This window comes from Trypanosoma theileri, assembly GCF_002087225.1.
Source record: "Trypanosoma theileri isolate Edinburgh chromosome Unknown TM35_Tth_30_V1, whole genome shotgun sequence".
Taxonomy (NCBI): domain Eukaryota; phylum Euglenozoa; class Kinetoplastea; order Trypanosomatida; family Trypanosomatidae; genus Trypanosoma; species Trypanosoma theileri.
In genome coordinates this window covers 99,811-116,883 of record NW_021639872.1, presented here as the reverse complement: position 1 = coordinate 116,883, position 17,073 = coordinate 99,811, and the positions used below count along the sequence as shown (strand labels likewise).

The 17,073-nt window shown below is 36.0% G+C and overlaps 7 protein-coding genes across 7 annotated transcripts; all 7 read right to left on the bottom strand.

The window, feature by feature from the left end:
• Positions 1-23: 23 nt before the first annotated feature.
• On the bottom strand, positions 24-4,931 carry TM35_000301370 (AMP deaminase; the record flags this gene model as incomplete). Its single annotated transcript, XM_029028460.1, has 1 exon — positions 24-4,931. One exon carries the CDS (start codon positions 4,929-4,931, stop codon positions 24-26), a length of 4,908 nt encoding a protein of 1,635 aa, XP_028880163.1.
• A 762-nt stretch (positions 4,932-5,693) lies between these two features.
• On the bottom strand, positions 5,694-7,235 carry TM35_000301360 (uncharacterized protein; the record flags this gene model as incomplete). Its single annotated transcript, XM_029028459.1, has 1 exon — positions 5,694-7,235. One exon carries the CDS (start codon positions 7,233-7,235, stop codon positions 5,694-5,696), a length of 1,542 nt encoding a protein of 513 aa, XP_028880162.1.
• Positions 7,236-7,978: 743 nt separating this feature from the next.
• On the bottom strand, positions 7,979-9,226 carry TM35_000301350 (uncharacterized protein; the record flags this gene model as incomplete). Its single annotated transcript, XM_029028458.1, has 1 exon — positions 7,979-9,226. One exon carries the CDS (start codon positions 9,224-9,226, stop codon positions 7,979-7,981), a length of 1,248 nt encoding a protein of 415 aa, XP_028880161.1.
• A 321-nt stretch (positions 9,227-9,547) lies between these two features.
• On the bottom strand, positions 9,548-10,327 carry TM35_000301340 (uncharacterized protein; the record flags this gene model as incomplete). The annotated part of the gene is made up of 1 exon (XM_029028457.1): positions 9,548-10,327. The coding sequence occupies one exon, from the start codon at positions 10,325-10,327 to the stop codon at positions 9,548-9,550; it is 780 nt and encodes a 259-aa protein (XP_028880160.1).
• A 587-nt stretch (positions 10,328-10,914) lies between these two features.
• On the bottom strand, positions 10,915-13,929 carry TM35_000301330 (uncharacterized protein; the record flags this gene model as incomplete). The annotated part of the gene is made up of 1 exon (XM_029028456.1): positions 10,915-13,929. The coding sequence occupies one exon, from the start codon at positions 13,927-13,929 to the stop codon at positions 10,915-10,917; it is 3,015 nt and encodes a 1,004-aa protein (XP_028880159.1).
• A 785-nt stretch (positions 13,930-14,714) lies between these two features.
• TM35_000301320 (uncharacterized protein) lies at positions 14,715-15,722 on the bottom strand (the record flags this gene model as incomplete). Its single annotated transcript, XM_029028455.1, has 1 exon — positions 14,715-15,722. One exon carries the CDS (start codon positions 15,720-15,722, stop codon positions 14,715-14,717), a length of 1,008 nt encoding a protein of 335 aa, XP_028880158.1.
• Positions 15,723-16,189: 467 nt separating this feature from the next.
• On the bottom strand, positions 16,190-17,071 carry TM35_000301310 (putative subtilisin-like serine peptidase; the record flags this gene model as incomplete). Its single annotated transcript, XM_029028454.1, has 1 exon — positions 16,190-17,071. A coding segment is annotated over one exon (882 nt), but the record flags the coding sequence as incomplete, so codon positions are not given.
• Positions 17,072-17,073: the final 2 nt, after the last annotated feature.

The window sequence follows — 17,073 nt, the reverse complement described above, 5'->3', positions numbered from 1 at the left end:
AAAAAAAAAAAAAACAGTTTCTCTCAAAGTCGTGAAGGCGCTGTGATACACTTGTTTGTTGTTTGTTGTTGTTGTTGTTGATCTTGACTTGCAAGTCCAGTCTCCGTTTCTTTTTGTGTATATTGTACGATTGGAGCTGCAGAAACCGTTAAACCCCGTAAATGTTGTTCAATCACTTCTTCACGTGTACGGCCCACGGTATCCATTATATACAATCCCTCCAGTTGTTCATCCATAATGGGTTTTAACGGTATATCCACAGCGGCTCTTGCCTGCAGGTATTTTAATTCCTCCATATAAACTTCATAGCGAAAGGTACAACGTGTTTGGGGTAATTTAGAGAAATTACTATCATTTCCAGCAGCACTACGCAATAGATAAAGTTCACCTAACCATTTTTTCTTTTGATAGGAAGGAAAACCAGACATCAATACACTATTTCTTGCAATTTCACACACATCTGCTTGTGATAAATTCCAAAAATTAGCCGCTGTACTATATTCCTCTATTAATGGTTGTTCAGTATGATGAAAAGTTAATGCCCCATCGGTGGCTAACGTTACGTTTAATCCACGACGGAAAAAAATGGGGAATGGATTGGCGTGATATTTACAAAAGAGAGCATTATTTGAAAGTGGTGTAATCCCAAGTGGGATTTGAGTTAAATAGTATAGATACTGTAAAACGGGTAAATCATTAAGATTAATCCCATGATTAACTCCATCTACAATAAAAAACACATCAGCCATATGATAAGGATCTCCACTTTCTCCTGCATGTGGACGAAAGGCAAAAGTGGAAAGACCACGAGCGGCACGATATCGATTTAATGTTGTAATGTTTGCCCACATATAATAAACCCAATAAACAAAAGGTGGATTTTCTTTACACGTCCATTGTGAAGGTGGGATATCAATAAGTTCATCCGTTTCCCGTTCACTCTCATTATCCACACTATCAAATCCACTTACATGGGCAAGAAAATAATTAAGAAATGGATGTGCTTCAGGATTTATAGAAACTTCCCAAAGAGGTACAAATATATTAGATAACATCTCTTCAAAAGATGTGATAATATTATTTTTACGATAAATAGAATATAAACGAGGTACTTGAATCATCCATCTATTAGTTGGGTGAGACATACCATGTAAAACAAACCATCGGGCTAATCGATCCCATTCATTATAATTTCTTCCATATATAGAAAGTCTATATTCTGAAAAGGTATATTTATCTTCCTTTTGTCTATGAAAGGTTTCTCGTATGAGTTCAGCAAAATAACGTCCTCCCATAAAATTTTCTGTTTTAAGAAAAATTGAACGAAGAGATGAATTACCAAGTGGACTATATCGTCCATTAAATTTATCAAATCGATTAAACGTATCTTTCCCTGCTTTTACTTCTAATGAAGCCACACTAAGTTCATCAATGTTAACAACGGTATTTATTTTTTGTGGATCCCGAAGTTTTGCAAACATTTCACCAAGTGTAATCAAACGTCCAGTTCCACGTTCCACATCCACAACATCATCCGCATGTGTTTGAACTTTTTGTTTAATAAAACGAAGAAGTTCTTTTGCCGTCATTCCTGCAGCCATATGGCAGTGAACATCTACTTTTACACATTTATATAAATCTCCCTTTTCACGTAAAGGAGAGGATTGATGTGTGGGATGATCCCGATCATCATTGGTAAGAGCGGTATGTAGATTAAATTTACATTCCAACATCCCAAGACGTTTTTTTGCAAATAATTGTAAACTACTCTCTGCTGACATACTACGTAACTTCCGTACATCATATTGAAACTCTTTCCAAGATGGAATTGGACGGAAATATGTTTTGGTTTTATTATTTACAGTAGAAGAAGAAACCACCACATCTCGAACTCCATCTTTACAAGAGAATTCCGTTGGAATAATAAGACTTTCTCCTTGACTCAAAGAGGATGAAAAGGATTGATACGATGAACGTATACCTGTTGTTGTTGTATGTTGTTTATTATTATTATTATTATTATTATTATTATTATTATTATTATTATTATTATTATTATTATTATTTTCTTTCTGTTGAGGTTCTTTCTTATTTTGGGATGCCAATAACGCTTTCACGGCTTGTGCTCCTTGCAGATTTGTTGTTAGTGGTGGAGGTTCAAAGTAAACATTAAAACTTCTGTAGTATTGACGTTTTACAAAAGCCTGTGCAACTCTTCTGGCTACTTCATTTTTCCCATGAACACTAGGACCAGATATTACAATACGTGGATATTTAATTTGTCGATCCACTACATGATGATAAGATAATCCTTTTATAATTAAATCTCCTCTTTCAATATAAGGTGGTAAATTAAAAAATTGCCATAATGTATTTCGTTGAGCTTCTAATGAAATACATTTTATTCCCGTAGAGGCTAACCAAGTAGCATTAGAAGAGGAAAAGGTATGTTGATTGAATACAAGTCTTGAAAATACACTTATACATTCTTCTCTATCTTTATCATCAGAATCCATAAAGGTCCCATCATTAAGTCCTTTTCGACATAAAAGATTCATCTCATGAATTAAAGAAGATTCACGAAAATGTAATCGTAAAGGATTGACTTGTGTTTTTGTAAATTCATTAAATCGTGCCCGTACTTTTTCCCATGGACCTCCAAGTAATTTATGTCTTTTACTAATACTTAAACCAGAACCTTCTACCGAGTGTAAACATAACTCCGTCATATCGGCTATTGTGAAATGACATGTTCTCTCTAAACCATTAAACTCTTCATGTAAGGCATTATCATTAGAATGATAATGTAATGGATCTAACGTGGCAATAGATCCATTTAAACCCGTTTCCACAAGAAAAGGAACAGCCCGTTGAAGTACAGTATCACGGGCTACATCTTCATTTCGAGAGGGTGTTAATAAAATACTCCGCTGGGTTAAGTAATACATATACGCTAATGGACTCCATGAGAAAACTTCTACAGGATTTACTACTTCATCCGCTACTAGTAATCCCATCACACTTTCCACAAAGGAATTCTTCGTACTGGGAGATGCATGTAATCGAAAGAGTAATGGTCGTACCATAATGGGATCATGATGAAGAAATAAGGAATGATTGGGTAAGAAAAAACGAGGTGCATCATATTCTCCATCTATAGTAGCAGTATGAGAAGTATTATTATTATTATTATTATTATTATTATTATTATTATTATTATTATTAGTAGTAGTAGTAGTAGTAGTAGATTCTGTGAATACTGTGGATGAGTTTCCTTTTTTTTCTGAGGAAAAAAATACATGTGTGGTTGCCATACAATTCAATAATTGAATATTTCGCCAAATATGATATATAAAGAAAGCATCCGGTGGAACTAAACCACTCTCTACAGAATATACTTTAGGATCATTCACGGTAGGCATTTCCTGCACTTCCGCAGCCACACTCACAGATACAGCTACAGAAACTAGACGTTTAAGAAATTTCACCATTTCAGGATATTCTCGTGGTTTTAAAAGAGTCATCCAAAAGGGTGAAAAAATATTTTTCAATACATCTTCCATATTCTTTGCTGTACAATTAATATCATTAGAAGAAAGTGGAACATGTACAATTCTTAATGAAAGTTGAACATTTTCTGAAGAAACAATTCCACTACGAACACACCATGAGGCGATATCTTCTATTTCTCCAGTATTTCTACCAGTGATGGTAAATTCAAGTTCTAAGAAATCATGATCGCCTACAGCTATTCTTGAAAGCATTGGCATAACAAGTCTGGCAAGTAATTCCCCATTATTTCCACCGTTAATATCAAGAAATTCTCGAAGAAGTGGTATGGCATTGGCAACTGTTGGTTGGGATGGGGAAATACGATTATCAAATAAATCCAATATACGTTCTGTGGTTTCTGTATAGTTTGGATGTAAACCTAATCCATCAGAAGTAAAGTATCGCTCTTCTGGTTGTATAAAAGGACCAAAAAAGGCATCCGCCATATCCTTCAGTGTAGATCCACGACCTTCTTCTTCTTCTTTTCTCTCTCCTTTCTTATTGGATATACTCCCATTATTATTATTATTATTATTATTATTATTATTATTATTATTATTATTATCGTCCTGTGCAGCCCGCAATTTACTAGAAGAACCATTTGATCCCCTACGTCTGGAAAGAAAAAGATTTGGTTCATTTTTTAACAACTTCTCCATAAACTCCACTAAAGTAGCAGAAGACATGCAAGTACTAATCCGGCGTAAATCTACTTTAGGGGCATGACGAAATCCACCAGCGCCAAGTGTTGGGTGAAAACGATCCTCACGTGGTCCATTAAAAGCCCGATGAAGACGATAACGACATTGTAAAACTCGAATACGAGGCTCACATGCAGAGAAGAGTTCCACATTTGCCATCAACTGACACATTCTTCCAAATTGGAGACGAAACACTTTATAATCAAAGGCAGACTGTGAGGCTAGAAATGTATCCATATGTAATTCATGCGGGATAATTAATCCATCTTGACATCGAAGTAATGTATAGATATCATTATTTTCTCCCATCGTAGTAGTAGTAGTAGTAGTAATACCATCACTTTTACTACTACGAGAAGGTGATGAGTGCTGTTGATATTGTTGAGCAGAGAGAAACTCTGAAGTTTGCAAGTGTAATAAACTACCATAGACAGAATCTAAAACAGTTGATAAAGTACCATGCAGACTTCGTACTTCTTCAAGTGCCTTTCGATAAACAATATGTGTATTATTCGCCTGCACGAGTTCGGATTCCCGACAGGCTGTACGCAGGGCTAGTGGTAATGATTGAACAGAGGCCAATAGTTGCAGTGCCTCTATCATTAATGGAGCAGCCTTCGCAAAGGAACTATCACCCTCATCGTTTTGAATAATCACCTCATGCCATTGGGTTTCCATACTGTTTTTTTTTTTGTTTTCGTATATTTGCTTCTTTTTTTTTTTTTTTCTTTTTTTCTTTTTATTGTTGAAGATTAAATATGTTTCTCTGTTTTGTATTGTTTTCTTTTTTTTTCGGGTTTATTGTTTGTTTTCTTTTCTTTTCCTTTCGTTAATGTAATAATCTCACCTATTATTGTTCCTTTTCACCCTTAACATAGTTTTACAATAAACAAGAAAGAAAAGAAAAAAAGAAAGCTTTTAGTCTAGTATAAAGAATATGTACATATCACTTTACATTAAATGAAAGGAAACAAAATAATATATATATATATATATATATATTTCGCTTTTTTCTTTTACTTACTCCTCATTCTTTTTTTTTTTAGACGTTTTTTTTTTTTTTTTTTAGAATTCACGGTTTTGAACCGATTAAGCGATTTAGAAATCAATTCAATCTTCTTCACACGAATACTTCTGCAGGGGTTCACATCTGAGTATATGAATTCCCCTCTTCACACGGTAATCCCAGAAAAAAGGGATCTTGTCTTTTCTTTTCTCCAACTAAGAGAGTGATGAGATATCATCATCATCATCATCTTACCATCACCAGCATAGAGAGAAAACAAAAACAAAGAAAGAAAGGGAAAAAATAAAATCATCCATCATCAATAAGCTCCAAAAGCGTAAAAAAAGAAGTAGCAGTAGTATAGGAGAAATTAAAATTCGGTACATATAAACTATACCCTTCTTATATATATTTATATTTATATATTTTTCTCCTTACGAAAACAGTGGGAATTGGTGTTGCATGTCCACTCCTTTACGTGATACCACCTCTGCTCGTCTATTACGACGATATGCCTCCATCACACCTTCACGTAATCGCCGCATCTCTTCTTCTTTAGAGAGTTTCATCGCTCCACCTGCGGTACTCACACGACCAACAGCCCCAGCAGGTGCGAGACCCAATCGCTCCAATCGCTTCTGTTCTCCAAGTCCACCAACCGAGGAGAGTAGTTTTAATCGTTCTTCCTTTGATGATAAGGATGATGACCCAGCCGCAGTAGACGTACCTTTTCGGTTTATTGTACTTTTCGTTGTGTTCTCCAGTCGTTGAGCTAAACGAGTGATGGAGGCATCGTGGCGCGGCACCGCATCAAACACCGGCGGTGCCTCCACTCGATCTCCATACCGCACAACATCCACCAATTCATAAAACTCACGGGGTTTATTAGATCCCTTATCATTTGGATAACGCATAGGTCTATGTGGGGCATCTTCTGTTGTCTCTTCTTTATTATCTGTAAAGGAAATTTGTTTACGACGATTACGTTTACTCTTTTGACTATTTTCATCATCCTTTTGTTTTTCCTTTGCGGCTTCTCGTTTTTCTAATGCCTCCTTTGCTGCCTTTTCCTTCTGCATTTGTATAAGTTTTCTCTCAAAGGCGGCATCCTTGGCATCCACAGACTCTCCCCGCCTTCGTTTTTTTCCTGTTTTTGTAAGCGATAACTGATCCTGCAATTGTTTCTCTGTCTCAATCAACATTTGTCGTACACGTTCTTTTCTTGCTTCTACCTTTTTACGATGTTTCTTTTCTTTTTTCTTTGCAATGATGGTTTGTGCATTGTTTTCCTGCTGACTTCCATCACCACCCGCTTGACTATCGGTTTGTGTACGGAAGGCCGCAATGGGAGGGGCTAGTGTCGCGGCAAATTGATCGTTTAATGTTACTATCTCTACTGGTTTTGGTTTTGAAGTTTTCTTTGTCTTGGATGAAAGACTCTCCTTTTTACTTTTCTTGGATACTAATGGTTCATTCGCATTCTCCTTTTCTTCTTCTAGAGATTTCTTTTTTTTCATTACACCTCCTTTCTTTTTCTTAGGGGCTTTTTTTTCTTCTTCTTCTTTCTTTTTCTCCTCTTCCATCTCATCATCTTGGAGAATGGAGTCTGAAGCAGAAGATGAACCACAACTCACCGTCTCTTCATCTAATGATGTATTACTTCCAACCTCATTTTCTGTTAATTCCACTTTTTCATTTTCTTTTTCCTCTTCTGCTGCAGCAGCTATTGCTGCTGCTGCTGCTTCTTCTCGTAATCGCTTTTTCTCCAGTTGCCGCTCTCGTTTGGCCATAAGATACTGAATCACTCCTCTCTGATTAACGGGATAATCCCGTTGACTACCTTTAATAGATGTAATCGGTGGTTGATTGGCGAGTTTGGCCCGTTGTTGTTCCCGTTGAAAAGGAGACAATTTGGGATTTTTATTTCGTTTCCGCCGGTGTTCTTTATGGCGCGGTACTCGTTGCCGTCTTGCCATCTTTTCTCTTCTTTTTTTTCTTTTTTTTTTTTTTAAGTNTATATATATATATATATATATATATATAAACAAGACAGTGAAAGCCATAACGAGAGAAAGAGAAAAAGAAAGAAAAAGGAAAAACAATGATAAGATATGAGAAACATCAGACATAAAAAAAAAAGATTAATAATAATAACAATAATAATAAGAAATGGCAATATGGCCTGTGCTGTGTAGAACAGTAGTGAATTCGTTTTTTTTTTTTTTTTTACTTTACGTTTTCTTCCTCATACTTCTTTTTTTTCTTGATTTTCTCTTTTTTTTTTCTTTTTCTTTTTTTGTCAAGTTACACACTCAGCGGCGAACCAACTAACTAAAGAAGAACATCAAAAAAAAAAGAGAACAAAACCAATAAAAAAAAACAAAAGAAAAAAGAAGAAGAAAACCATACAAAAAAAAAAAAAGAATATAAGGAAGAAAACAATAAACAGAAAAAAAAAAAAAGCGGAGCTCACCACCACTTCACTCGTTAAACGTTCTTTATTCACCATTCATATATATATATATATATATATATATATATATATATACCTTCAAGACTCACAGAGAGTAATAGGCCCTAAACACACACACAAAACACATACACATATACACAGAGAGAAAGAAAGAGATGAATATATATATATATATATATATATAGAAGAAAGAGAAACTATTTTTATTCTTTTTTATTTCCTTCTTCTCTATTCATGTCACACCTTTCACGCCGTATCCTCCTGTGCCGTAATGTATGCAGTGAACTCCTTCGCTGCGGCATCTGCCAATGTGAGTCCCACCCGCACATTCCCGTCCACGGCGAACTGATCAAGCAGTTGTTTGGCTTTAAACAGTGTTGATTGGCTTGCAAACACCACACGGAAGTGCTGTGGATATAACATCCAACACGTAATAAATCCGGGTACATCGCGTAGTTGATACTGCATATCTTTTGTGCTCATCCGTGCAGATGTGGTGGCTACAGCCGTGATCATATCGGCCTGTCGCACTGCAGCTTGGCGGAGATGCGGAGAGTCCATATCATCACTTTTCTTTACAGACTTCTTCTTTTCATCTTCTTCGTAATCATCATTATCATTATTATCATCATCATCTTCATCAGCATGTTTCTGCTGTTTTGCCTGATCTCGTTTACTTCGTTTACACTCCCGCAACACATCTCCATCATCTTTACCAGCCACATTTAATAAAAACTTTGGTGGATGTGTAAAGTAAGGTTTATGCCGAAGGGCCATCGTCATATCCTCCAGTGTTGCGAAGAGAGTATCTTCTCTTCCCACTGGTGGCTTCACACACTCAATCACAGTGTTATCCTCCTCTTCATCCTCCTTCATTGTAGGATCATTATATATATTCATCTCTCCATCCTTCTTCTTCTCCTTGTTGCTATTGGGATGACTATGATTATTACTGCTAGTAGTGTTTGTATGAGTATTCGTGCGAACAGGAAGAAAGACAGTCGAGACATCACCATCCGCTTTTCCATACACCGCCACTTCCACCGATCGCGTCTCTGTACGCGGAGTAACGGTATATCGACACTGCTGCCTTGTTGTTGTTGTTGATGTGATTCCATTTAAAGAGGAGGATCCAGAGAGTTGATGGGAATGGCAGTGTTGTTCATTTAGACAACAATAACGTGGAATGGCCTCTCGATGGACCTTTGCAAAGTCATTCTCCACATTTGTAATCACTACAACATAACGTTCCGTTTCCTCCACTGCCGTTGGACGTCTGCCTCCATTCTTCTTTTTATTATTATTATTATTATTATTATTATTATTATGATTATGATTATTATTATTATTAGTGATCGTCACACGTTTATGCGAAAAAGTCGATTGATTTTTATGTTTCCCCTCATTTCCCTTTACGCTGTAGTTTTTGTGGTCTTTTTTCCCTTCATGTGTTTTGTTATTCCGTGTCTTCTCACTATTGCTGGACTCCACCATTGCCCAATTGTCTCTTCTTTCACTCACTCGTTTCCTTCTTTCCTCCAATGGTAATAAAAGTAAAGAAAAAAGAAAGGAAAAAAATAATAATGATAATAATAATAATAATAATAATAACAGCAATGGCGATAAAGAAAAAGAACAAGAGAATACACATTAGCAAAAATAAAAAAGAAGAAAAATTGAAAAAAGGAAATCCAAAAAAAAAAAAAAAAGAAAAATAGCACAAACAGAATATATATATATATATATATATATATATTCCTCTCAATATTAACATTATACCCTCTTGCTAATAAAAGTGTGTTCCCCATGCATAAATTAGAGTTTATCATATTGATATTTCATCTTCGCCAGACGTATGAGATCTTCTCTTCCAGTAATGGTAGAACTAAGCATCCTGCCAATAATAATATGCATAAACGGCTGCCAAAGCACCAACACAAACTCCATCCAATTATCCGTTAGACTAAACATGACCCCTTCTTTCTGAGCAAGATGTCTGTGATAGGCATGCATAACATACAACCAATAGACACAAGGCCATAGTGAAAGAAAAGCCAATGTGTACTGACGCCGCGGTGTATCTCCCACAACCCACCATTCCCACACACGATCATTCTTCTTATTATGCTTCATATGTAAAGAAGAAGAAGAAGATGATGATGTTGATGTTGTTACTATAGAACCCTGAAGAAGAGCCTCTACATCTAAACAAAGTGTACGACGACAGGCACGTAATACCCCTAAACCACCGGAAAATAAAAAAAAGGCTGCAAGTGTGATGGCCACCGCCCCTTCTTTTGTTAAGAGTTTAAAGGAAGATGTGGAGGTTGTCGTTGTAAAGGGTTGAGTGAGGGCCTCATCAAACACCGCATACACTAATGGATACCCCGCCGCTAACAAACATACATACAAGATACCGAGAAGTAACTGCAGTACGGCGAGTACTCGCACACACATCACACTAGAGTGTAGAGAGTTTGCAAGATACTTCAGTACTTCTTCTTGTTCATGTGTACTTAACGCGTCATTGGAGTTAAACAACTTTTTTATTTTCGTTTTCTCTGATTCCTGTACATTGCGTTGTCGATAACGCATTCTTTAATACAGTAAAAAAGGTGAGAGACACCTCCCACTATACAGACTTCAATAGGCACAAGGGAAACAAAAAAAAAAAAAAAGAATAAAGAACAGAGTATATAAAGAAGAAATACAACCATATATATATATATATATATATCACACAGACACAGACAGACACACACAGGGAGAGAGAGAGATTGATGGAGAAAGTATACCCGTAAACGGATGAATATATATATATCATCTTAATACTTGATATATACGTCTTTTGTGTTCATTAGAACACCAATGAAAAAAAAAAAAAAGAAATAATACAAATCGCAATTCTTTCGTTCATTTCATTTATTTCTAAAACTCTACATTATCCAAAAATCGCTCAACTCACCGCAAATAAAAACAGATTGATGCAAATATACCGATCGTATCAATATATAAACGTAAACGAACAATAATAATAATAATAATAATAATAATAATAATAATAATAATAATAATAATAACAAGAGCCCACACAGTAGGTATAATTGGAAAAGCAAACAAACCAAACAAAAAAAAAATTGTAGTATATGTATACATACATACATATATACATATATATTTATTTACAGAAGAACCACTTCTCCATCCTCTATAGGTTCACAGCAAGTAAAGCACTGTATTAAAGGAGAATGTAAAACACAACGAATTGCACGAGACACAAAACGTGGACAACCAAAAGCAATTTTACCGCGAGGATGCAAAAGGGCACGCATAAAGTACCACCGTAATCTTCTCATCGCATGTATACCTTTACTATAGATTAATCTTCGTTGTAGAGATGCATGAATAACGAAAATGGGTTTAAAACATTTTCCAAGGACTTTCATAGAAGCAATCCCTAATATTAGAATAGTAAAGAAAATTGCTAATAAATTCAATGTACTTTCTTCTTCTGGGAGATAACAAAGCATTAGGGAGGCACGGGTAATATTAACTAAACGGGATCGTATAATCCCGCCAGGATATGTATGGGCAATAATAGCCGTACGATTGTAATTTCCCGCCGTCCAATCATCAGCAGCGGAAGTGGATACACCAACAGAAATACCACTATCACTATTACTATTAATACCACCACTCTCTTGATAATTAAAAGAAGGATAGAACCATAAAAAGAAATAACGAAGCCAAGAAAAAAGTGAAAATAAAAAGTATGAATTATGCATCCATCCTGTTACTCGATCAAAGTGTGCGGATTCATAAGCCACTCGAACATTTGGATTCATTAAAATAACAGGAGATCGACCTTCCAATAATGCCGCATGCATAATATCTTGACAAATTAATAAACACTCAGAAGAGACACAAACATCATCTTGTACCGTATGTTTTCCTTCTACAGTGGCCCCAAAAGATGGTAATAAGGCATGACGAAATCGAATACCGGGTTCAACCGCACGATAATAAATGGAACTTCCAATATCTTTTTCAGCGATCCCAGTAGGAGTGGAGTGATTACTGGATAAAGAAGAAGTTATTTCTATTCCAAATTCTGCACGAAGCGCAGATGTGGATATGGAAATATCTGATAATGGTAAATACAATCCCGTGTCTTTAGATATTCTCCGCACCGTATGTACCCATTTCTCTCGAAGAATAGATAATCGTTTAAGCAGAATTAAATAATAAAGATTTACTACCTGCTTGTGTGCCTCCGGTGCATAGCGGTATCTCTGTCCTTTCCATAATTTTATCTCATCATCTAGAGTATACGCAACACCATCTAGTTCAACCGTGATATTCCCATATCGTTTATCTCCTTCTTTTCTTTCTTTTTCTTCTTCCTGTTGTTGTTGTTGTTGTTGTTTTTGAGGTTCTTTATGAGGTGTAGATTCAGTATCACCTACATTTCTTTTCATACTTAATGGAGAAAGAAAAAGTCTTCCACGAATTGCCGCAACTCCATTCCAGCAACACTTTACCGGAATAGCCTCTTTCCTCCCATGTGCAGTTCCCGCATGTGCACTAATTCGACCTAATGCCGCTTGTGTTTCTGGTTCATCTGTATAAGGCATATGCCCTGAAAACGGTTTACCAAAGCGATCACGTGAGACCCATCGATCATAGAAACTATAATAAAAATCCATTCCACAAGCCATATCAAAAGTAGTGCCGATCGTTTTTCCTTTTTCCCTCCTTAATGTGGATTGCGGGGGTGGATTTCCTTCCATCACTCCATGGGATTCTCTACGGGCAGCAATAACGGGTTCTTCTACAGATTCCAATAGTGTTGTGATGTCCTCTGGACGAAAGAAGATATCATTAAAAAACAATACCACCATATTATCGCCATCAGGATCATCATGTACATTATTATTATCCCATTTTGAAAATCCCGTAGATCCTTTTTGATTATTATTATTATTATTATTATTATTATTATTATTATTATTATTATTATTATTATTAGGATACTTTTCAGTAAAAGAGGAATTCTTAACATCACTCGCACTCTTATTCAAATATTCATCATTACGGCTCATTTTATACCGCCGTAAAGACATCATTTCATTAAGATATGCATTTACACTTGTACAATTTTGATTCTTTTCACACTCCCTTGAGGAAGTGTAGAAGTCTGGTGAAAATAATTGCATACCCCAATTATATAATGGTTCCAACGCCTTATTTCGCACACATGCCATCCATTCAATACGTTGCATCCACTTTGGTATTTTATTATAAGTATAACAAGTACCCGTAACAGTTGCAAATATATTTCGTACACCTGCACGTTGTAGTCGTGGAATTAATAATTTTTTTACTAACAACGCCGTATGATCTTTAGAATCATTTGTAAAGATAGAAACTACGACAGATGTGGAAATATCAAAAAAAGGAGCAAGTTCATCTTCTATAAATGCCACTAATGCCCCTGTAAGAAAAGGAATGGTAGCCTCATTATTATAAAGATTGAGGGCAATATAAAAACGACGCCATCCATATGTTGGTGGGTGTTTAGCCATTCGTCTAGGTAAATCATACATTCGTGGTTTAGGAATAGAATAAGGTACATTTGGTTTACTTTTGGAAAGTAAACTATCACGTAAAAAACCCCAAAATGACTCCGCACTAGAATACATATTCGTTCCATCACTATTTGTATTAGTAGCCATATTTCTACTTGATGGATTGTTATTGTTATTGTTCTTGTTGCTATTAGATACATCTCCCGAACTTGATTGTGTAGAAAGTGGAATAGATAAGATCTCATCAATGATAACATCATCTGATTTTTCTTTTAATAATGCCGTTGCCTCTTTTCCTTCTAATTCCCGTTCTGGCTGCAGTAATACTTGCGATTCGGCAAACTCCACGACTGAAGTTCCACGTCGGGGAATTCGCAATAACTGCAGGGCATTATAGAAATCAACAGAGAATGTTGTCCGCTCTGCATGTTCCTTTGGCCGCGGTAAAGTTGTTCTTATTAAATCCAAAAACTGCGTGCGTTTCTGTGAGGCCTCCGCAATATAAAAGAAGGGATCAGCCACCACTGGCTGTGGGGATGGTGATATCAACAATAACAGCAGCAGCGCAATGACAACAAGACATGCCGTTGTCAAGCGAAGATGCCGCATGAATGATATCTCTCTCTTTCTCTTTCTCTTTCTCTTTCTATCTCACTATTAATGAAAATAATACCGTGCAGTACAGTGTGTGTGTTCAGAAAGGAAGAGAAACAACAAAAGAAAAAGGTGTTTCTACTCTGTGTCAGTATATATTTTAGTGTGTACGTGCGTTCGTTTGTGTGTTTGATGAAAAGTGCATTTCTGAAAATATCAGGAATAAGAACAAGAAGAGGGGGAGAGAAAAAAAAAAGGGAATAAGAAAACAGCAAAGTAAAAAAACAGATAAAACAGAAAAGAAAGAAGAAGAAAAAAAAAGAAACTATTGTTTATTAAATAGATATTCTTTTAATTTACATGTAATTCTGCAACGAATTACTGCACATAGTAAAAACAAATGGAAGGGTTTTTTTTTTTTTTTTTTTTCATAATCTATCATCACACCGTTGCGCTTACCAGTATGGAAACAAAGTAACATCCACAATAATATCACAAACGTACAAGAAATAATATAAAGGATACTCAGCAACATTTACCAAGAGATGAGAAAATCAAAGAGAAAGATTCAGTTAAGTGAATACAATGAATTCATACATGTAAAGCATATTCATTCATCCACTCTCTCTCTCTCTCTCTCTCTCTCTCTCTCTTTTCTTCTCTCTCCTTCTATCAAATTCCATTACTACATCTATAAAGTTTACTGGGTAGGACACATCCAATTCTTCTCTTCCTTCTCCTTTCCGTTATTCTTCTCAGTGTTTATTATATATATATATATATAATCATATCATATATCTCTACAATAGTACAGAAGCAGAGAGAGAGGCGGCGAATGACTCCACACCACCGCCATTCACTACCACAATGCCTTCACCAGCCCAACCAAGATCACCTGTTGACTGCACTACTTGCGGTACAATCACCACACGTTTACTTTTTTTACTCTCACTCATGGCAGGAGTAACACTTCTATTATCATTATCATTACTATTATTATTATTATTCCCCTCCACATTCTCAGCATCTACACGACTGTGAGACCGTTCAACAGCATTTCCAACACTACTATGATCATCATCATCCTCATCATTATTATGACTATTACTATTACTATCATCATCATTATTATTATTTTCTCTAGCCTCCTTCGTGTATCTTCGCATACTCCACCGCATATCCGAAGTGAATATTTCCCTTTCCGAGTCATCCACAACTTCTATAAACAAATCCGGTGCCTTCTGCAGAAACTCCTGCTGCTCTGTGGTGTAATCCAATTCCACATCTCTGCGTGCCGCCTCTAATCCCTCACGTAGTCGCTGCACCAACTCCGGTTCCACCGCCACCTTTTCCCATTTGTGTTTTTCCACCGGATTTAATGGAAACGCAATGTTGGGACCATCACGACTCATCACCCACAAATTCCCCCCGCGGGCTCCAATCACAATGGCCGTTTCTCCCATCCATGGACCTCGTGTGAAGCGTAGACACTGGGCATGGGAAACACCAAACTCATCTTCACAGAAAGAGGCATGTGTGGAAAAGAAGGAAACCATTCGATTGTGTGTGTGAAAGGGCACATCGCGGAGAATATCGCCGTATTTTAATGGGGGCCGCGGGGTGTGAAGAATCCTCTGCGCCACTGCGGAGGCCACTCGTGAGAGAAGGCGGCTGGACTTCCGCCATTGTGTACCTTCACTCTCGGCCGCGGCTGCGGAGAGTGTGAAGGGCGAGGAGGATGTGTATGGAATACGCACCGCATTCTTCACAGAACCACGTGAGGCCCGCTTGGCATGTGTGTGCGACATCACTCTGTGTGAGTTGTGAATAGAATAAGAATAAGAAGAATAGAATAGAATGGTTTCTTTTTTTTTTTTTTGTTTTTTTCTTCGTTGTTGTTTGGTGTTATTTAAAAGATGCGTCCTAACTCCTTGTATATATGTGTATGTATGTATATATGTATAATAAAGAAGGAAAGAAAGGAAAAAAAAAAAAAAATATATATATATATATATACACAGGGAATAGAAGAGAGGATATATATATATTGTAATGTTGGGTATTAAAAAAAAAAAATATATGATTTACTGACATCAACAAGAACAACAAAATAGGAAACCCAAATATTAGAAGCACACTAATAATAATAACAATATTCATATAAAAATACACAGAAAAAAAGTCACTTCCACTCTCCAAAACGAAAAACTAACCAAAAAAAAAAAAGAAATACATATAATATCAATAGGAGAAGTTGTAGCAGAACTGTATAGACTCATCGATGTTTCTTCCCTCTTTTCTCCTTCTCTCCATAGGCTGCGGAAACAAACCTATAGGACCCATTCTCTCCCAATAGACATGGAATAAGAAAACCAATAACTACGACAAGAAACAGTAGTAATAACAATAATAATAAGAATAGCAGTAAAAAGAAGATAGAATTTGCGAAAAGAGGAAAACTATTCTCCATAGATTCATCCTTCCTTTGTAAAGAACGTTCATTTAATACAATAAGAAAGTCATCATTTTCTTCCTCATTATTATTATTATTATTATTATTATTATTATTATTATTATTATTATTTTGTAGCATATAAGGTTCCCATAAACGAAGGACCTCACGAACTCCTCTTGCAACCGCCATACGGTGCGGGGAAGCATTAAAAAGAGTAAAGAGAAGCAATTCAAACTCCTTTTCATTATTATCCATCTCTTCCTTCTCATTAATATTAATATTATTATTATTATTATTAATATTACTACTATTATTATTCATATGATCATCATCATCATCAGCATTGGTGAAGGTACCATTCCCATAATAACAGACGGAATCCCTCGTAAACTTTCTCATATCACCTGTATATAGAAAGTCTATAAAGTCACGCATAAGAGTAAAGAAAAAAGAAGGTTTCTCTGTTTCTTCAACGATAAGACTCGCCAGTGTATGTGAGATTTCCATTTCTATACTTTCAATTTTATACTTTCTCTGAAGTTTTGAAGAGATATCATGAAAGAGTACATCTAATACACGTAATCTTGACAATATGTATGCGGATTCACTAAATCCGTCAGAGTCTGTGAAGACCACAACACGACCTTTTTTCGGTAATTCCATCTCACTGTTATTATTATTATTATTATTATTATTATTATTAT